The sequence below is a fragment of the Rhodamnia argentea genome, chromosome 6 (assembly GCF_020921035.1).
Source record: "Rhodamnia argentea isolate NSW1041297 chromosome 6, ASM2092103v1, whole genome shotgun sequence".
Lineage (NCBI taxonomy): Eukaryota > Viridiplantae > Streptophyta > Magnoliopsida > Myrtales > Myrtaceae > Rhodamnia > Rhodamnia argentea.
This window is the reverse complement of record NC_063155.1, coordinates 5,495,454-5,518,179: the sequence shown is the minus strand read 5'-3', so window position 1 is coordinate 5,518,179 and position 22,726 is coordinate 5,495,454. Positions and strand designations below refer to the sequence as shown.

The following is a 22,726-nucleotide window of genomic DNA, read 5'->3' as shown; positions in this document are numbered from 1 at the left end:
TACTGGACAAAACTAATTAATCAGAAACAAATTAAACAAGAAAAAACTAAATGAACAAGATGCTACTAAAACATTCGACGAATCAAGTTGGTAGAACACATCTATTATTTTTCATGGTGCTAGAAATTTATCTAACACAGTATAACAAACTATTCTTGGAAAATATATACGACATAAATTTATACTCTCGTAAGCACTCTGAAATTTATCAAATTGTAAATTATGTAGGGATTGCGTAATTTAATATTTTTAACTTCCAGCTTCACGATAGAGTTCTGTGTTAAGTCCCTTTCTCATTGACATGGTTACTATGCCAATGTACGGCGTGGTAAATTTAAGCATCAATGTTATAAGTGAAATATACTCCAAAATACGTTAGGTTTTATAAAATATTAACAGAAATTTTCTATTATTAGTTAGATTATAAAGGGTGATTGACTTTTTTTTTTTTTTTGGTAAAGGTAAGAATTATATTGACATCCGGCAAAAGCCCAACTATACATCAAAAGAGAGACCGGACACTACAAAAGCTTGCACTTAAGCCGACACCAATAGATGTCGGGACAAGTGCAAGAGTGACTCGGTACAAAATGGAGCCACAGCTCGCGTGTAATGAGAAGGCCCTGCCAAGCAGGAAACCGGATAAAGACAAACAAGCAATCAGAACAACCCTCACGCTAGGTAAATACAATAGGGTCGATATCCCGGCTTGCCCGCAACCTCCTATTGCGAGGAGTGTCTTGTACATGGTTGAAGGTAAGCGCCTTGTCTCTTCCAACCTTGAGAAGGTACTGTTTGATTGCCGGTATGTAGAGGATCTTGTTGCGGAACAATATGCGGTTCCGCTCACTCCATATGATGTGACAAAGAGCCCCGAAGGAGAAACGGGCGATCCGGTGGTGGAAGGAACGACTACCGATATGGTGAATGGCCCAATGGAGGTTGTCCTCCCAGCATCGATTATACCAAGGGAGGTTACATTTCACCGCCCAAAACAACGCCAAAGAACCGGTGTGATGGCAGCCAAAAAACAAGTGATCTATAATATCCGGTATAGCTCGACAAAATGCACGGGTCGCTTCAACAATTCTGTTATATGTGAGGAGTAGTACACGGGTGGGGAGGCGCTTCAATGTAATGAGCCAAAGATGAAAAGAGTGTCTCGGGGACATGACAGTGCTCCATACGAAGGAATGCCATGGCATATGTCTCTACGTGGCCGAATGGAAGTCCATGCCGAGGCAATTGAGAACGTCCCCGATGTATGGCCGAGCCATTGAAAGCTATTGAGGCGTCTTTGATCAAGTACCGGGAGCTGCTCGGGCCAGGATTCAATGATAGAACGTACCTCAGAAGGATATCCCAATCCCAAGAAGTACTCGGCCACTGTGGCCTTGCGAGATATGCCCGATCTGTTAATCTGGGTATTAGAGAATACCTTATCAAGAGGTCCCCGAGGATGCCATGGATCGAGACAGAACATTACCGTATCCCCTTTGCCGAACCGCCATCCGAAAAGATGGGAAAATTCCTCCCGTAGGTCAAGTATTTTCTTCCCGGACCACGAGCAAAATGTCGGTTGTTTAGCATTCCAAAAATTAGCTTTCTTCGGGAAGTTAGAATGAATCCACTTGCACCAAAGAGACTCCTTATCCGAGAAGAGGATCCATATGTGTTTAGCCATCGCCGCTTTATTGTAGTCATAGAGTCTCCGTATGCCGAGTCCCCCTTCCTCCTTTGGGAGGCATATGTCATCCCATGATACCTTGGCGCCTCCTACACCAAGCCCCGGTCCTTTCCATAGGAATTGTCGAAGGATTTACTCTATGCGAGCAAGTATTGCCTTTGGCATAATAAAGACATTTACCCAAAACACACGAATGGCATTAAGTGCTGACGTGATTAGCTGAAGCCGACCAACAAAGGATAAGAACCGATGAGTCCAAGATTGAATTACGGACGTAACAGAGTTCACCAAGGCAGTACAATGTTCCTTCCCCGGTCTTGAGGCGATGATCGGGACACCAAGGTAGCGAAAAGGTAGGGTACCTTCCCGAAAGCCTAGTACTTCAAGAATTCGAGTCAATGTCACATCCGATCCACCACAAAGATAGATTTCACTTTTATTACAATTCAGCATCAATCCGGACCAACCCGAGAATCTGTCAAGTCCATCCTTAAGAAGGCAAATGGACAAGTCATGCGCCTCAGAGAAAAGTAATACATCATCGGCAAAAAATAAATGTGAGAGCAGGGCTGCTTTACATCTCCAAAAGTATTTGAAACCCGGTTGTTTGGTCTGTAAAGTTAAAATACCAGTAAATACTTCCATAACCGGGGTGAAAAGATAAGGCGATATTGGGTCCCCCCGTCGTATACCTCTGCCACTTGAGAAGAAGCCGTGAAGTCCCCCATTGATAGAGATCGAGAATTTAGGTGTCCTAACACACATCATGATTAGCGTAATGAAGGAAGAAGGGATACCAAAGGCCGACAAGGTAGTTTCTAAAAAATTCCAATCAACCGTATCATATGCCTTGCGAAAATCAACTTTAATTGCACACTTGGGGGAGTACCGCACATGATGAAAATCAGCAAACAGTTCTTGGGCAATGAGGATGTTATCACCGATACGGCGTCCCTTAACAAAGGCACTCTGGGGAGTGCTAATGAGGGACGGCAAGACACTTGCCAATCTATTGGCCATAATTTTGGTGATACACTTGTAGATAGTGTTGCAACAAGCAATTGGCCTATAATCACTCATAGACGTCGCATTTGGAACTTTAGGCACCAAACATAAGATGGTAGTATTGAGTTCTCGAAGGAATCTACCATGTTCGAAAAAGTCCTTGACAGCCAAGATGACCGAGGAACCAACGATATCCCATGTATGTTTAAAGAATTCCACATTAAACCCATCCGGACCCGGCGCCTTGCCGGAAGCGAGGGAGAATAGGGTGAGTTTAATTTCCGAGTCAGAAACAGGTCGAGATAGGTATCGTACCTGGTTGTCGTCAAGAGTATTCCCGATAACAGCTCGTAGCTCCTCAACCGTGCGTTGATTGAGGGTTGGAACCGAAGCTAACAACCCTTCAAAATGAGAGACAATGAGCCGCCGAACGCAGGCTGGTTTAGTAACTACATTGCCCGCATCATCAATAGCCGAGATGATCCCGTTGTGGAGATGTCTCCGGTTGACCGAATGATGAAAGTACTTCGTGTTGAGGTCCCCTTCTTTTAGCCATTGAACTCTCGATTTTTGCCTATAGAAGGTCTCCTCTTGGAGGCGAAGTTACGAGAAGACTCGAAGGCAATCTTTCTCCTAAGCCGCAAGGTCCTGGTTTTGTGGATCCCATAACCTGGCATCCCGGGACGAAGTGAGGGCATTTCTTGCTTCAATTGTCCGTAAGGAGATATCCGAGAAAGCATCCTTGTTCGGCTTCTTGAGCTGAAGCTTAAGTAGTTTGAGTTTCCAACTAAGGATGAACATGGGGGTGCCGGATATAGGGGAATCCCATACCTCGGCAACCAAGGCCATAAACGTCAAATGAGACATCCAAAAGTTAAAAAATTTGAACGATTTTTTGCCGACGTAAGGGTTTGAAACCCAAATAATAATTGGAGAGTGATCAGATATCCCTGGTGCAAGGAAATTGGCTTGAGAGAAGGAGAAGACCCGGCACCATTGAGAGTTTACAAGTGCTCTATCAATTTTCCTCTGTTTTCGATTCTCCCCCACGTAAGCGGACCAAGTGAATCTGCGTCCCACATAGCGAATGTCATCTAATCCAACCTGATTTAAACATTCGCTCAATTCGTTGAAAGAAGGCAGCCACGTACTCGAACTCCCAACTCTATCGAGATGGTTCTCGATTGCGTTAAAATCCCCAACAACAAGCCAAGGGGAAGAGGCCACAACCGGGGCAGTATGGATAAGATCATCCCATAAGGGCCTGCGCTTCACAAACGTATGCTCCGCATATATAACGATCAAGAAACACGATATATCACGGTCCAACAGCCGAAGGTACCCATGGATGGCCTGAGCCGAAGAGGAAGTGACCGCAAAATTAACAACTAAAGGGTTCCACCCAACCCAAATCCTTCCCCTAGGGGAATGTATATAGTTCTCCACCCAATTCCAATTAGGAACTAGGTTAACCGTAAGAGAGTCAAAAAGAGCTCTTGGAGCTTTAGTTTCCAAAATGCCAATGCAACAAAGGTTGTGGGCACGAATTAAACTACGAATTTCAGCTTGTTTGATAGGGTTACCGAGACCCCTAATATTCCAAACACATATATACATATTCACAAGGAGGGGAAGAGAGTCACCTGCGAGCAGAGCCACCTCTGTCTTGGTGCTTTTTCTTGGCGATAGGCTTAGCAACTCTGGGAATATGTGGGCTGCTATCAGAACCGAAGTCGGGCGATGAATCGGCCTTACGGGTTCGTTCGGGCGGTGGTTGCCTAATAACGGGAGTCTCATTCACTGTGAGGTCATCCTCCACCTCTTTGGACTTAGGGTCATCATCAAATCCACTCCTAACATCACTTGCTTCACCATCCAGTTCACCATCTGATTCAGAGGATGATGCCACGGCGATATTTCGAGAGGCACTTGGCAATCGCCGCCCCTTCTTAGTGTGCATAGGGGCTATTGGCACCTCGGCTCTTGACGATTCTATATCGACGGATGGAGGTATCGGCTCCGGGGCTGGGGGAGGCACTCTGTCAACGGTTGGGGGAGGGACCATTTGTGTGGGCTGGTGGGTCAGAAGGCACCACCACATCCGGAGAGCATTTATGCCCAAACACACCACATTTGCCACACGCCCGTGGTTTCCACTCATAAAAAACTTTTATGTTATGAAGCTTGCCCTTAACTAGCACTTCGACGGAGCTGTCATAGTGCTCTGCTGCCTTAATTTCAACACATACTCGAATGAACGAGATGCTATCCATAAGTTCAGTTCTTTGATCAACATATAGTGGCTTGCCAATCAAACTTGCTATGGCACTGATTCCTGGTGAAGACCATAACGAATAGGGGACATTTTTCGATCTGATCCATACGGGTAGAGTTTCGTGAATCTCTTTCTTGAGTTCCAATAGAGGGTGCCATTGCTGCGAAAACAAGGGCGCCCGAGCCATGGTAATAGGTCCCCCTTCAAGGATCTTCCGACGGAAATCTGCATTGGGAATATGAAACAAAAGGAAACCTTCCTCATTCGCCAACACCCTAGAGAGTTGGGATCCCCAGAATCCCTTAGCAAACGATTCAACAACGATGCGGGGTAGTTTTCTCCCAACTAAATAACCCACCAAACACTCCTTCAACTTAGGATTAGCGGCTTCAAGGATTTCATCCGTGATGTTTGCCACAAGCTTATCTTCGAATTGAACAGGAGGTATATAGGTAACAGCATACCCCCGAGTCACCGCCTTAGCAATAGCAACCCATGTTCGTTGCTGAACAGGGCCCGTCTCATTCCCGGCTCTATCACGAGGCTGTGGTTGTTGCAAGCTCGCTCGGCTCCGACTTCGACCTCGACTCTTAGGGCGGGAATCATTCCGACCAGGGATTGGAGTCGCATAGGCCTCATCACCACCCATATCGTTAGCTTTTCCTTTCGTTGAAGCAGAAGATTGAACACGAAGAGAGCGTTCGTGACCATCGGCGGTCGATTCTATACCACCGGCTCCCACCCGAGGTGGTACGGAGGATGCAGGCTCCCCTCGCAGAACACCCGACAATGTAGGGTTCTGCTGTGGAAGCCGAGCTCCAGATTTCCCGGACTTGCGTCCCATATCAGAATTCCATTCAAGATACAAGAAGGGGAATTTTAAATACTGACCGTGAGTTCGAGGGTGTGATTAAGCAAAGCTGGATCCCCAAAAGTCGACGGGAACACCGCATTGAGCGGCACACCGAAGAGCACGAGCGGCAGAAATCCGAGTTCGAACAATCTATCCCCCAGCCATCTTCACAACATTGATTGTAAATCCGAGCGGTGAAAGGGTGGGATGTGGAGGGGCGACCTCGGATTTCAAAGATCAGCCTGATCGGACGGTTAATCGGCCGGAAATGCGCAACCTTAGCCAACGGGAACAGGGGCGGGAACCAGTGGCCGAGAGAGACTTTTTTCGGGGTGATTGACTTGTGACCTACCAAAACCAATATTTCTTCCCGTAAGGCACCGGCGGAAAATTTTCAACTCAAGCAAAACCAAACAATTTTAAAACAAAATCATTGGAAAAAAAAAATCCAAATAAGGGCCCGACAAATAAGGACCTAAAGTGGTCATGGCCATTTCAAATAAGAGTTTAACTCTAACCTCGTCAGCCGGCTATATATTCCGCCCGGTCAAGGGAATTTTCGCGGGCCTCACCCGGTTTGATGGCTTACTTTGCTACCTCGACTAATCACATGCAATATTACCTTAATAACGTTAGGTCATGGGGGAAGAAGCCCAAAGTGGGACTTGATGATGATGAAATTGGTATTTCGGCCCTTGAGCTTCAAATGATTAGGCCAACCGGTAGTGTCTCTCTCTTTTATAAGTCTCCTCTTGAATTAAGGAATAGTGCCATTGAGTTCTTTCGGAGGACGTTCATGCTATGTTTGGGAAAAATGTAGAAAGCGGGGTCATGGAAGTACCGATGCCAAGTGGTGAAGATTTGGAAAATTTTGTGAGATTAGAACACGAAGCTTCGACAACCAAAAAGATTATGGTAGAAACGTTTCACAGAAAATAAATGAATTAGAATTTCCTAAAAATGATTGCTTAATATCACTAAAAAATTCGAAAGAAAGAAAAATGTTTTCGCAATTTACAAACATTGTTAGAAATAAATTATGTTACGACGTACTTACTTCAAATTACGTCCCTTTCATCATATCACTAGAATGAAGAAGTGATGAAGAGGGTTCTAAATAACGCAGGAAAAGCACCAGTATACAAAGAAGGCCAAAGTCACAAAAAATCCTGAACTATACTCGTTACGACGTACTTACTTCAAACTTTTTATTATGACACCAAAAACCCTAAACTCGTATTCATGCGACACATTTACCACAAACTCGAATTCGTGACATACATTTACCTCAATTTTTTTCTTATGACACCAAAAATCCTATACTGGTATCCGTATAACATATCTACCTAAAATTTTAGGGTAAATGTGTTACATCCCTGCAAATTTGGGGTTTTTGGCATTACAAAAAAATAATTTAGGATAAATATGTCACAACAGACATAGTTTGATGTTTTTAGTATCACGAAATAAAAAAGCTTGGACTAAATGTGTCACACGGTACAAGTTTGGAGCTTTTGATGTCACAAAAAAATTTTGAGGTAAATGTGTCGCGTGGGCATAGTTTAGGGTATTTCTTTATGGTCTTTTTGCCTAGAAAGAATAAACAAGTGATGTGAGCTACAGTAGCGGTCATACAGAGATCCGTATAGGTTTTTTAATTGCAAAAAGTGCCCGAAAGATGGATGGTTTTAGGGGCACTCATATGAAGAAGTGAGGGCACGACTGCTGAATAAGGTTTTCGCCACGCGCCGATCCACGGGTGTGAATCAACATATGGTAATTCGCGACATGCTAATCCAGAGTTAACATTGGCCTAAAGCTCTGTTTAGAGAATTTGGAAGGATAGGACGAGTAACTTATATCTTTGTCATGACAAAAATACGCTGCTGCTCCTTGCGTTGGCACCCTTTGACCCATACAGAAAAGAGATCGTGTATTATCATTCTCTTTCGGAGTAGTTATAAAAAAAAATCATAAATCTATTGTAATTGTGCCAATTCAATCGTAACTCTTTTGTTGCCAATTGAGTCCTGAACATTTTGCGGTTGTAACAAATTAGTTCACTTTATCGGCCGACGTTGACGTGGACAATATTTAATAGGATTTTTTTATTTTTTTTTCCTTCCTACTACTACTGTGGCCGATATGGGTTGCAAAGGCCTTGCTGGCCGCCGGTGAGGCTGCCTAATAAGGTGGCCTTGCCCACGGTTGGCGATGCCATGGCCAAATTCACTCGCATTTGGCCGGGCCATGGCGAGGCCGCCCTCACCCAGATCCGGTGGAGGCGGCCTCACTCGCGGCCGCGATGGCCTCGCCGGCGGCCGATGTGTTCTAGCTACCCTCGTCGGCCATAGTAGGAATAGGAAGAAAAAAAATAAAGAGAAAGAAAGGAGAAAAAAATTTAAAAATATTATTAAAAATTATTCACGTCGGCACTAGCCAACAAAGTAGGCTGAATAGGACTCAATTGACAAAACAAAAAAAGCTTAGGACTACATTGGCACAATCAATAAATCTAGGACTTTTTTGGTAATTTCCCACTCTTTACGTTAAAAATCTCTCCTAAGTAATAGCAACATAGGGGTTACCGTGGATAACCCAGTATATAGGGGTGGCCATTTGGGCCCGTGGGCCCGGAACTGGCCCGGAACCGGCCCGTTAACCGGGCCCACGGTTCCGGAATCGTGGGAACCGGGGAAAATAAACTTAAAAAAAAAAAATTTGGGGGCCCGGGCGGGGGAGCCGTTGGGCTCTCTGCCCCCGGGGCCCGGGCCCACCCCCCCCCTCCCCCCCCCTCTTCTCTCTTTGGGCCGTTTGGCCCAAAGAGCCGTTATCAACGTGCAACGGCCAATTTGGCCGTTGCTTTTTTACCTTAAAAAAAAATATTAAAAATAATTCATGCCTATAAATACATATGTTTTTCCTTTCATTTTTGTCACAAATTCTCCGAACAATCTCTCGAATTCTCTCCGAAATCCTCTCAAATCGCTCAAATTCTCCCAATTTTCTCAATCCCGACTCAATTCTCTCAATCGGATTTCCGATCAATTCTCTCAAAAATGGCAAGTGGAAGCAGAAATGCCGACAAGGGTAAGATGACTATGGGAGATTCCGAGTATCCCATTCCCGAATATGATCCTCGTGAGTATGCAAGTTGGGAAGACGACGACGATAATATCAACTATGTCCCGATTACAAACGTCGAGCACATCCCAACACAAGAAAGTCTTCATCCTCCCACTTGTGTCGAAGAAACGTCAACGGCAAATGAGCCGGAACGGAAGGGCCGAGATAATACATCGGACTTGTGGCTACACTTCGACAAGGTACGTGATGAAGTCGAAGGTAAGTATAATGTAAAATGTAAATATTGTTCGCAAACATATAAATTTACGAAAGGAGACGGCTACGGAACATTCCGTCGGCATTTGACGAAAAAACATCCAACGCAAGCGGGGATCGACAATACGCAACAACAAATTTCCGGGTACGCCACTTCTAATCCTCATCCTATATTTCGTTTCACTGAAGCACTTTATAAACAAACATTAGGTGAATATGTTGCCCTTGATCATGCTCCGTTTAATACTTGGTGAAAATTTTAATATGAAATATTTGATAAATACTGCGTTGGTTCATAAGCGCCAACTATTCCAAAAAATACTCTTAAACGCGAAGTTTTTCATCTTTATAAAAAGGAAAAAAATCTTTAGCAAAATTTTTTATGGGAATTCAATGGACGTGTGCATATAGGTAGCGATATTTGAAGTGATCCTTGGCAAATTCATTCTTATATGGGTGTCACGTGTCATTGGATAGATGATAATTGGATGACTAAAAAAAGACTTATTGCATTCCGAGTTTTTGATGAAAGCCATTCGGCTCATAATATTTATAGAATAATTAGGCAAGTTTTAGAAGAATATAATTTAATAAATAAAGTATTTTCAATTGGTTTTGATAATGCCGCCGCAAATACCGCTTCTATTCCCGAATTAGAAAATATTTGCAAACCCACTTTTGGCGGACAATTTTTTCACATTAGATGTGCTTGTCATGTTTTAAATTTATGTGTATAAGATGGTTTACGAACTCTTGACACTTCTCTCGCCCCAATAAAAAGTGCAATTAAATTTTTATGGAGTCGTCCCTAATGTATGAAATCATGGGGAAAATTTTGTAAACAAAATGGGAAAAGGGCAAGAAGATTTCCAAAAGATATTCCGACTCGTTGGAATTCTACGTACGAGTTGCTTCGGCAAACTTTTGAATATAAAGATTTATTATGTATGTTTATTTCACAAAATATTCCCGAAATTACTTTACTTCCTCAACATTGGGACATTTGCAAGAAAATTTTAGATATTTTGAAAATTTTTAATGATGCTACTAAGACTTTATCTGGTATTTATTATCCTACAACGCATTTATTTTTAATAGAGTGTGTTAATATTGGTAGTGTTTTTAGTGAATATGAAAATGATACCGAATTAGGTCGAACTATTTTAGTAATGCGAGAAAAATGGTTGCATTATTATTTGCAAATTCCTCTTGTCTATTTAGTTGGTATTGTTTTTGATCCACGTATTAAATTAGAAGGTTTACAAGATTATTTGAATGTGTATTATCATGATTGTTTACATTTGGAAGATTCAATAGATATTTCAAATATATTAGGACATGTTAAAGAATCTATAGTAGCATTATATGGAGAATTTTATAGTATATATGGTTTAAGTGATTCCGGATCTTTACAATCTACTGCCTCACGTAGCGAAGGTGGTAGTTCACTTAGTAGAGGGTATAATATGCTTAAGAGTAGGCAAAAAAAAAACAAAAAGGGGCAACAGGTAGTATTTCTGAATTAGAAAAATATTTAACCATTCAATTTGAGTTTCGTGATGCAGAACATAGTACGGATTTCGAAATCCCGAAGTGGTGGAAGAGTCACCAAATCGAGTATCCAGTTCTCGCCCTCATCGCTCGTCAAATATTAGCAACCCCTTCTTCAACGGTTGCCGTTGAACAAGCATTTAGTGCTGGAGGATTAATTTTGGATGCTCGCCGTTCAAGATTAAGCCCGGACTCTGTGGAAGCTCAAACTTGTGTGGGCGATTGGACGAGGGCGAAATATCGACACCAAGAGTTAGATCGTGAACACGAATTTTTTAGCGATGATGTTGGAGATACCACCGGCACCGGTACCACAACGGGTAGCGACGATTGACGATGAGGTAAGTTGGGGTTCTCAAAGGTAAAAGAACTACATGGGCTTTGATTCTTCTATCCCCAAGAAGATATGTAGGCGTTTAATGATAATTCATTAAGTTCAAGCCCATTCCTTCTTTTTTTTTTTTTTTGCCCATATTTTATTACAATGTACAATTTAATTGTATTTTATAATTTATAATTTATTACATTAATTATATTATTTTTATTTTAAAAATTATTATTAAAAAGGATCGGAATGAACCGGCGGTTCCGAAGCGGAACCGGAACCGGCCCGGAACCGCCGGTTCCGATTTGGAACCGGAACCGGAGATAGGGACGGCCGGTTCCGGTTCCACCTTTTCGTGGAACCGGAACCGCCGGTTCTCGAACCGGAACCCGCGGTTCCACCGAACCGGCCATCCCTACCTGTATAGACGCTGGACATTGCTAGGGATCTCATGAATCAATAATAAAAGCCAAAAAAGATTATGCATACAATTGTCACTTGAAATTTCGAAGCGGTTACTAAGGGTGCACATGCTAACACTTTTACTTTAGAAATCAACTTTTGGTCAGAAAATTGATTTTTCTACTTCTACTCATAAGCGAAAATTGATTTTTCTATTTCTGCTCCAGAAGTTAATTTCTGATCATAGGAATTCACTCGGTGACGGTTGAAAATTTCTACTTTGAAAACATTATTAACAGAAAATCTTCTATGAAGAATTATTATCGGTGGTCGAAAAATTTCTACTTTATTTTTAAACTTTTCAAATTTCTTTAAAAAATAATTTTTGTTAATAAAAAAATATTTTTTATTTTTTATTCTAGTAGCAGGAGACGGCAACTCGGCGGCGGTGGCTAGCGAAGGGCGGTGGTCCGCGATGGTGGTTGGAGGTCACGATCGGCGAAGGGTGGCGGTCGGTGATCATGGCCGGTGGTAGGAGGTCGGAGGCGACAAGCCCGATGGGCGGTGGCCGGCGGTGGTTGGCGATGGTAGTGGTTGGCGGTTGTCGGCGGTGGCGGTGGATGTCGGTGGTCGGCGATGGGCGGTGATGGAAGTTGGTGGAGGCGGGCCTGATCGAAGAGAAGGTGAGGCGAGAAGCACTTTGTGAGTCTTTGTTTTTTTTTTTTTTTTTCCAAAAACTACTTCTTGAGTTGAAAAGTTACTTTTTTTAACTTTTCAAATTGGGAGAAAAATAACTTCAAAAGTAGAAATGTCTTTCAGAAGTAAAAGTTTTTACCAAACGAATTTCTACTTCAAAAGTTACATTAGCAAATGAATTTTTACTCCCGAAGTATTTATGGAGCAGAAATCCACTTTCAGAAGTGTTACCATGCGCACCCTAAAGCATTGAAAAGTCCAACTAATGACGCAGGCTTGTAAAAAAAAGAAGATAGAGATTTTCGTGTTAGCTTGAAGCAACCGGAGGCCACCTATTCCAAAATGGAACTCGGGAGGGGGGGAAAAAATTAGAGCCGCACGCGTCGAACAATTTTCGGGTAAAAAGTGCATCAAATTTCGTGGCGTTTATCTATTTACGTAGCATTAGCAATATGCAAATCGTTATCCCCTTCACCTTTGTCGTAGCTATTGAACTTGAAGTGCAATGGAAACGATTCTGGTGGCTTGATGTTTCAGCTAGACCAGGATACTGCGGATTGTCTTTGCTGCTTGCAAAATGAAGCTTGTTCAACACTGAAGGACAAGCTCCCCTCTTAAAGTTACAAGACTTCCTTAAATTAGGATTCGGCCACATTAAAGTGACCAAGCAAGGTATAGAGGCCATCAAAAATAGTCCTGATGAGCAATTTATCGGTGATCAAGCGGGGAATCGGAGGCTCAATGAGGGGTCTGCAAGCAATGTCTCGCTCGCTTCGTGAGAAGGCGAAACCTTTTTTTCAACGAAACTTGCCATAAGGCAGTTTTAGATATTTTGGACCTCAATATCCATGCAAAGAGAAGAACAAGGCAATTCTGCAGGGGGAGCTTGGAACCACATCTGTAACAACAAGAGAGAGCGAATGTTGATCATCATAGCGGCAGATAGGTTATGTTCTCCATGATAGCTACAGCCCCAATCATCTCTTTGACCCTACAATTGAGATTCAAATGCAGGGTGGCAAGTTCGTCTTCAAAATAGCAAATTTGGCTTGCAGCACTCATTAAATCGGACCAATAACCTGGATTGAACTGGTCAAATATGTAGATTGCTTCTAATGTCCTTACTGGCACCAAGGCGAGCTGAGAGTTGCCAAAAGCATCATCCGCACATATTCTTTTTCTGAATCATTCAGTTCAGGACTTCAAGAGGCAATACTTAGGACTTATGAGGAATGAGCTGCATCGGTCCGTTATTGGTTTCCTTCATAGATGTAAATGCGAGTATGTGTAATTAAGTATATACAGCAAATACTTAAACTTTGAACTTGTGAGGAGACTGAAAAAGCAAGTTATCTTGATAGCTCAAACAAGGACATATGACCTTAGAATGAATCATCAGGCCTGTATACATTGTCAATTTCACTTATATCCATGAAGGGGCTGTCCCCCATTGCAATATCCTTCAATTCACTGATGGATTCTCCTTGATCAAGCTGCATAGGGATCCCTTCATCCTCAGAGCCGCCCTCAAGCACACCATTATCTTCCATATCCGATAAGTCTGTAAAAGTTTCTATCTTTTTCTTCCTCCCTCTATAACCAATAAGGCTTAGGACCTTTTCCTTCCAAATAACCAGTGGACATTTCTGAATCAGCTCCACACCTTCATAAGCTCCTGTCAAGAACACGCTGAACCTCTTCCCCCTCTCAGAGACGTAGAAAATGCCCAAATGCTTCAGCAGGAGTCTCATCAGCTTCTGAGGCATCATGAATTCTCGTCGAAAGTGGGTGAGGTGATCTGTTACCAACCTCTTTTCCATTGTGAAGCTAAGTAGCTCATGCATCACCGCAACGGCCCTCTTATCGAATTCTTTTGATCCAGCTTGTAGGCCACGTGCATCAGCATAAGGAGATAAGTAAGACCTTTTCTGAAAGTGCTCAATCTTCCCTCCATATCTATACACCTTTTTGTAACCGGCAGGAAACTTCAAGGGGAAAGATAGGGAAAGCAACCCTGGAGTACGAGAGACAGACTCTGATCCCCCCAATACGGATTTCTCCAACTCTGTGATAGCCCAAGCAGGATTCCACTCTACGAGCTCGAGATAATCAACTTCATCTGGAGATTTAACCACTTTGAAGTGCTGTGGGTACTCGTGTACCCACTTGCTCCTAAAATCGGCTGGCAAACCAAACTCTCTCCTGAAATGCGCAATTTTGTCCAGTGGAAGCCGTTTATCTACCGACATCATCAACATCCTAGTCACGTATTCAGCAGCCATGCCTGAGTGTTCCCTAATCAATCTCTCCTCTTCCTCTAACAAGTCCTCACCTTCTTTAGTCATTCCACACCACAATACGCCCTTCTGATCCTTATACAACTCAAATAGTTTCGGCGACTTCCGAATAAAATCCACTATACTGTGTGGCTTGGGCAAGTTAATTTGTTGCCGGTATCGATCCACCGACCTAACGGGGATTATCATTTCCGGTTCCTTCTTCAACATTTCCATCAAAACCAACACCTTAGACACCACTTTATGCTTCTCGGTGGCGATTTCGAGATGATGGACCCTCTTGTTTTTGCTCCTATCTTGCACTCTCTTGCTGGTGGTCATGAATCTCCGCTGCAAACAGTTAAATAAAACCTCGCCAAGACTCCAATTTCGTCTCAGGGTAGGCAAACGCACTAGGGAGGTGACAATGCATCCACACTGCCTTGTCGCGCTCCATTCATTCGAGGAAGCTACGGATTCAAAAACGAATTGAAGACGGGTCATCTCAAGATGCTAATGCTTTGCTCCAAGTCCAAGAAACAAGCGCAAGAAAAAACAAATGCCTCTCAGTCAAGACAGACATCAAACAGCTTGCGCGCAACAGAAAGAGGGAAGACAAGACCCCAAAACGAAAACATTCGAGAAGACCACCATAAATGGGCGATTACCACCTCCTTGGGTCACTCGATCAGCACCAGTTTTGACTTCAACAGAAGCCAATTGGATTTCAGGTGTGGTTTGTGCGGGTTATGAAGAAGAAGAAGCAGCAGCAGCGAGGCGCGAAGAAGAGCGAAGGGGCGGTAGTTTTGGGTTTTTGCAAAGGACCTTGGCAATTCTATCTCATTATTACGTTTGCCCGAAAGCTAAGAAAAATTAAAACGTGTCGGCTTTTTGTTTTGCTTTTAAGCTGCCCAATGAGTCCTGCGTTTCTTCGAACAAAAATTTTGTTTTTATTAACAGCTTATTTTGAGTCGTAAAAAATAAATAATTAAAAATCATAATGGAGTCCATATTTTTAAGAATTTCTAGCGCATAAAATTTTATTATTCTCACGCGATTATGCTAGCAATGTCCGAAACAAAAAGAGGTTTGCATTTCTCGTTATCGCAAAAATGATTCTTTGATTTGAATAATTACAAGAGCTCGAGATTCTTATAAATGGTTTTTTTCACGTGTTTATGTGAAACCAAGGATTAATATATAGTGATATCTAGGCAGTTAAATCTCCTCCTCATTATGTATAAATCCAAAAAGTTGCGTAATAGAATAATTCTTTTAGGAAAATACATGTAAGAGATTGCCAAATGAATTTAATTGTATAGTCTGATTTGCGTACTACTCGGAGAGGAAAGGTTCAATACTAGATAAAAATCAAATTTTCATACATTAAAGCAATAAATCAAATATGCTCCATGTCCGTCGCCATTTACTGAATCACAAAGTCGTAAGTGCTAGGAAACGAGTCAGCCTATGCAAGCACGACCGCTCCCGACAAGACCCGTGTTCCAAATGGCTTAATCGTTGGTTCGTATTCTCATACGATTTTAAGATAGTTGGCCGTGGAGTTTGAGTACTGTGCATTCCAGCAAAGAGTATATCACGATGCATACTAATTTTTCTCTTTCTAAAAAAAAATTACTCAGTAAACATTATGGGCAAATTATAAACTTAGCGGGATCGATGTGAGTATGAAACCGAACTCCGTTTACTCGAATTGCGGGTCCATGATAAATTGAATTGGGGTTACTCGACGCGAAAAGTAAAAAAGAAACCGAATTTTCTCTCTCGCTCTTATAGAAATGGATCTCGTAAATTCATAAAACTCAATTAAATATTTTTTTCTCTAAACAGAAGAAGAAGAAAAAAAAAAAAAATCGAATAGCGGATATTAAACAATTTCCCAGCTCGAATCAATCCCGCTTCCCGCCATTTATATATAAACACGCTCCACTTTCTGATTTCCCATCCGCCAAAAATTTGAAAGCCTCTCCTTCACGGAGGCAAACCAAGCCTGCGATCGCACAGACGCGGAGGAATTTCTCGCCGATCGTCGCGCGAAGATGACCTCGTCTCTCGAGTGACTTCCGCTATCTCCGCGGATTTCGATTCCTGTCTTCTCCGTGAGTTGATCGCAAAGACGATTGATTCCGAGTTTCGGCTTGTGTTTCTCGTTGATCTACAGAGGCGAAGAGCAGATGACCCCTGGTTCCGAATAATCGAGAAACAACGTAAGTAAGAGCGAAACAGAGTGTAGGTTGCGAGTGAGGATTCTGTTTGATTCTAAAACGATAATCGTGATTTTCCGTTCAGCTATGTGACTATTGACTTCCCTAATTTTGTTGGATTCAATTTCGTTCGTCTGATCCTCTGTTTTACATCAAAATGAGTTCAGAAGCACTTTCTCGTTGTTGAAGTGAACTTTGTCGTTCATCTAGGAAATGATTTTGTCTTGACATTCTACATCCACCGATGTATAATTAGCACGACGGTGAGTTGTTTTCGTTTACAAGAATTTTTTAACAGCGAATAACCGGAGCTAGGGCGAGACCAATGCTATCAAGAAGAAGGGCCATCTCGCATAAACTTCCCTTTGTTTCATCAAAATTTTGGCTGGATTACTGTAATTGACTATGTGCTTAGAGTAAGTTCTTAATTCTGCAAACTTTGGGCTAAAATGGTAAGGAATACCTCAATGAGTCATTGACTCTTGAAATAAAGCCTGCAAATTAGCATATGGACAGTAGATATCTGCACTTGCCTGAAACACTACTGACCTCACAGCACAAAGTACCTTTAATGGCTTTGTTTTCAGGAAAAGTTCATCACAACTGGAAGCCAAGCCCTCGACGAGCTTTTAGGCGTTAATATACTTTCCTTTGCGTACTGTGTTAGTATTTATCATGCGTTACCTTTGATGTCCTATGTCTTTTTTCACCCTACTCATGTCCTATCCATTGTGATGCTTGAAGATACTCTACTCTAGTTGCAAATTCTGCAACAGTATTTGCCCCTGTTTTCGATAATTTATGGTTTGTGGATTCCATGTTCGTCAAAAATTTTCGGCTGCCAACTCGCAGGGGAGGAGGAAATGGCAAGGTAGCTTATGTTGATACAGAAGGAACTTTGTGTCCTATTTTAATCTGCCTGGATTTTTCTTGACCTTGACAAAGCTTCTTGTGTTGTCATAATCGTCTTATGTTCGTGCAAGTGCATCTGCACTTTCTTAACTTAGTACACATGCAGTTGCCCTGAACTAATTGTATCGATAGCCGAGAGATTTGGCATGGATCCTGTTGCAGTCCGAGATAATGTAAGCAATGCTTTTGACACTGGCAACTCTTCCTTCTTTCTGGATAACGTACTTGCTATAATCTAGTCTTTCCATGAATTTCAGATCCTTCGTGCCCAAGCCCAAAATCACGAGCATCAGTTCGAGCTGCTTCATGATTTAGGTTACTGGTAAGACACTACTTCAGAATCAATCTGTACAAATTTCGTGAGGTGTTGATAGTTGACCTTAGGTGAGTAATATTTTCAGATAGTGGATTCAATCAGTGCTCACTTCTGAGTAAATTTTATCGGAAGGGGAAGACGTGCAGATCGCCAGGTTGGTTCTGAAACCATAAAATCATTCGTCATTTTTCAGGTCATCTGGTTTGACACCAATAGATTCTGAATTGCAGCAAAAATTGGAACAGATGCTCTTACGTTTAAATCAGATAGCAAATGAATTTAAAGTCGCAATCTACATGACCAACCAAGGTATCGCATCACATTTTCATTTCTCCCACATGGTTGTGCATCCATTAAAAGATCTTATCCAATTTACCCCTTTGATGGTTGCACTCTGGAAGATAGCAATTTGGGGACTGCACTAAGCTCATACTAATTCGTGAAATCTAAAGAACCAGCTATTTAGGTGTTAACCAGAGATACATAGAGTAGCTGCAGTCCATGAGCTAGGAAAAACAGAAGGTTTCTTTACTGTCTCTCTTTGATTTATTTGTTTCACTGTCGTCACACCCAAAGAAAACTGCGGGTGGGCATGTTCTAGCTCATGCATCCAAAATGAGGGTTGATGTTTAGCAAGGGGGAAGGTGAGCAGCGGGTCTGCAGGCTGGTCAAAGCCTCACACGTACCCGAAGTGGAAGCTGTATCCTTTTTGCGCTGGATCTTCATCTAGCCATACACATGCGAAGCCTGTACTATGGACAGAACACAAATCTATCAATACCATCACTTACTTTCCTCAGAAACCTTACGGAAAGCTCACCGTGCAATAAGAGAAAACTGAGGTTTGTTCCATGTAGATACCACCGGGAGGCATGGCTGATGCAAAGGACCGAGGAGGTCTCCGCAACCAGAACAATAAGGCCAGGCTAAGTGCCTTCTTTGTTATCTGCTATTTGACATTTGTTAGTATCGACAGCTTCCTCTATCTTCTCTCATATTAAGTCTGTATCGGCATACGTCAAGTTCCCGTTGATAGCTTAGCTCGTCAAGTTCCTGTTGATAGCTTAGCTTGTCTGCTGCTTTAGCCTTAACATCAAACATTCTATGATTCTATCATTGTCTGTTATTAAAGTTCAAATGACCCTTCGTAAGGTGTGCTAACTCGATTTCCATGTGGGAACTAGCATGCTCCAAGTTATTTTGATCCAATATACAAGTAGAGATATGATTAGCACAACAGACAACTAGCGAAAACAATGGTGTCGTAACAAGGTCGCTCAACTTCAGAGTTCCTAGAGGGACAATACCAGAACTTTGTGTCGCTTTGATAGACTGAAGAGATTTGTCACATAGATCACTCAAATATAATATCCTGGTTATTGAGCATTTGGTTGACAGATGAATCAACATAATCATGATTTCCAGTTGGGAAGGTGCAAACGAAAGACTTTCGATATTCGTACCAGATACATCCTTTCGCGTGCGTCCTTTTTATAATCGCATTTCTGTCACACCCTCCAGAATGATCTGACACAAAAAGTGCAATCAATGAAGATATTTGAAGCGTACAATCCTCGGATTCCTGATCTTTAGTCAAACCATTTAATCGCTTGAAACGAATTACCAAAGCCTGCGCAGCGAGTGTAAATGCATCAATTATAGACCCAGGCCAACATAAAACTACTCACCCTTTGATGTTGGGCTCTAAATCCAACAACGGAAAACTCTAGTAAAATGTCCAAAAACATGAGCGTGACATAGTTTCATAGAGATTCTGAACAGAAATTGCAAGGCCTGCGGAAGAGGCAATCGGATAGAAAGCAAATGACAGTATGTTGCAAAAGGCAGTTTTATCCGCATATTCTTCCTGAGTCATTGATCTCAGGAGTTCCAGTGGCAATATTTCGGACTATAGAGGACTGAGATGGATCAGTCCGCTATCGGTTGACTTGAGTTATAGTAGTAAGCACAAGTTTATCTGATTAAATCTGTAACACAAATACTCGGAACTTTGAACTTGTGAAGAAGAAGACCGGAAAGCAAGTTATCTCGACTGCTCGAACAAAAACATATGACCTTAAAATGAATCATGAGGCTTGTACTCATTGTCAATTTCATGAATAACCATGAAGGAGCTGTTTCCAACTGCAATATCCTCCAATTCACCAATGGCTTCTTCTTTGGTCAAGCTGCATAGGGATGCCTTCATCCTCAGATCTACCCTCAAGAAAATCATTAGGACCTTTTCCTTTCAACAACTCGATTTCCATATCGGAACTAGCATGCAAGTTATTTTGGTCTAATAAACTAGTAAAGATACCAGTAACACAACAAACAACTAAGCAAAAAAAAACGTTACATTGGATGAACTCTGCATGATAGCCAAATGAAGTGCCAGAAGTTATTGCACAGAGCATATTAGTTTTTGTAAATGCTTGGTTTTATAAGCAACACATACAGGCTGCATAGAAACGATGTCGTTTCAAACCCCCAGCATAGAGCAACCAACCAGTAGAGCTGAAAATTGTCAATGTATGAGATATAAGCAACAGAAGGCCAGGCCATTCAATAACTAATGGCCTGGTTGAAAAAGGGCCATAAACCACAAGACTCAGTACTGCGAGGACCAGTTCGCAGCACTCCCAACTCTAGGCATGCTGGACTCCTTCTTAGACTCCGCATCCACTTTGAATGTAGCACCACACACTTGGCCAGAGCTGTCCACCCTAGGAACTGGCTTCACCTCATTCAGTGGGTGCTCATAACTCCTCAAACCTCCAGAGCTAGTAAAGAAGCATCCTGAGTGGAAAAGAAGGCAACGTTAAAAGGGATTTGGTGCTCGAAAACCATTGGGAGAGCAACATTGTAGCTGAAAATGCACATGTCAAAACATGCATACCAGTAAAGAATACGATTTTAACCCCTTCCAACTCATGTCAAACCTTTCTGACCCAAAAAACAAAAACCTTCTTGCTAAACCTTAAATATCTTTACTTCCTACAAGTCTTCACATATATTGTTATACAGCAACATAACATTCTTCCTGTGAACTCTGCTTGACATCAATAGAGTTCATCCATCCTTACTTTTCACATTCCAATGCATGGAGGAAACTCCAGTGAAGCCGCATCACCGATCCGAAACAATAATTACCTTTAGGGAATGGTGCGAAAGATTTCCCACAGCCCTTCTTCACAACTTCTGCATCATCCGAGAGAACAAGATTGCCTTCAGTATCACTTCCCCAGAAGAAAGGAACACTTCCATCAACATCCTGCATGATTAAGAGAACAGAAAGGATCAGATAGATCGCAGGTGGAGGGAGAGATTCAGAGCGATACCCCAGAATGAAACCATGAAAATCATGATTACTTACGGAGGCTAGAAAAGCGGTTTTACAAGAGCTGTCGAAGAGCACAAAAGCAAACTTCCCGCTGATGTCTCTTACAACTTGATCAGCAGGGTATGGCCCTCGATCCCTCAAAGTTCTATAAGTTTCAATGATGATAGTGACCTCATTGGCAGTCTTGTTCAATCCATATTGCTGCTTGAGAAGAGCAACATTCTCTATGTGCCCTTGAAACATGCAGAAGATGTCATCGACGACCGCAAACAATCTGCCAAGAGGATGAGACATGTCAAATATCTCAGTGTGACCCAATCAAGGAGAGTGGTATACAATAATTTCATCTTCTGCTTTTCGAAATGAACTGGAGGCTCGAGTAACACTTTCTCCTTTTGGCTGATACTTTCAACCTCTAGTGCTATCATACTCAATTCCCACCGAAATCAGTTTGATTTAACATTTGCCTCTCTAAAAATTGAAGTGACGAGTCTGTTTTTTTCTTTAAGCTACCATTGTTTTGTTAAATACCCAGCATCCTCCAAGAATCCTTTGGTTGGGCACGTACCCTTCTGATTGAAAAGGTTATATTTTCTGAGGAAAGACAAACACTCCTAACAAGGAAAACATAGTCGAATAAAGACACGGAGCAACTAAGATACCAATCCTTTTTTGGTCCTTACACGGCAAGCTATTATGAATAGAATAAAACTTTACAATAAAAAAGAAAAAGCATATAACTTTGGATTTTGTGGATAATATTCCACACGGCAACCACAGATAGTCCACTTCGTAAAACAAGTCACTACACATCTTCGTTAAAGACACAAAACTAATAGCGCCAGTGTGGGGCACAAGGTTTGAGGAATTCCAATGTAACCAAGAATATGATGCCAAACGATATACAAAATCGTTGATCAGGGTGTGATCTAGCAAGGAAGCACCAAGATCCGCGAACATAATCACCCCGATCTTAGAGTCAATCGAAAAAGAAACGAACAAAAGACCCTTCAAATGGGATCGAGAAGATCTTTCAACCCACAAAGAAACGAAACCCAAGATGCGGACGAATTAGGGGTTGGAAATGTAAATAGGACGAGACCTGGGAAGAAGAGGGTTCTGCCGATCGAGAGAGTAGGCCAGCAAGCCGGAGGACCCGAGATTGACGGTGACCGCGCCGGGATGGACGGATGCGAAGTGCTGGCCGAGAGCGCCGCCCTTGAGGGCCGAAATCGACTCCGAGTGCGGGCTCTGGAGCGCCTCCGGGCTCTTCGCCACCGATTTGTCGAACACCGCCAGCATTTTCCGCCTCTCCTGTTGCTTCGACTGGACAACGACGATCGATCGGTCCGATCGCAGAGCCGACTGGGACGAGCGAGCTAGAGCGAGAGAGAGAGAGAGAGATGGTTGAACGCAACTGATGAATGGCAGAATGCGGTCGAAGTGAAGGGAAAGGGTGGAGGTGGTGATTAAATATACGACGACGAACCGGAGAATTCTCGAAACTGCCCTTTCCTT

The 22,726-nt window shown here is 42.4% G+C and overlaps 2 protein-coding genes and 1 pseudogene across 2 annotated transcripts; 1 reads left to right on the top strand and 2 right to left on the bottom strand.

The window, feature by feature from the left end:
* Positions 1-13,283: 13,283 nt before the first annotated feature.
* LOC115740899 (protein WHAT'S THIS FACTOR 1 homolog, chloroplastic) lies at positions 13,284-15,230 on the bottom strand. The gene has a single exon (XM_030674547.2). It carries the CDS (start codon positions 14,914-14,916, stop codon positions 13,519-13,521), a length of 1,398 nt encoding a protein of 465 aa, XP_030530407.1. The 5' UTR covers positions 14,917-15,230; the 3' UTR covers positions 13,284-13,518.
* A 2,224-nt stretch (positions 15,231-17,454) lies between these two features.
* On the top strand, positions 17,455-18,595 carry LOC125315466 (annotated as a pseudogene).
* Positions 18,596-20,257: 1,662 nt separating this feature from the next.
* Positions 20,258-22,662, bottom strand: LOC115740922 (stem-specific protein TSJT1). Its single transcript, XM_030674575.2, has 4 exons — positions 22,311-22,662; positions 21,242-21,482; positions 21,019-21,139; positions 20,258-20,664 (listed from the first exon to the last, which is right to left on the bottom strand). Exons 1-4 carry the CDS (start codon positions 22,508-22,510, stop codon positions 20,477-20,479), a joined length of 750 nt encoding a protein of 249 aa, XP_030530435.1. The 5' UTR covers positions 22,511-22,662; the 3' UTR covers positions 20,258-20,476.
* Positions 22,663-22,726: the final 64 nt, after the last annotated feature.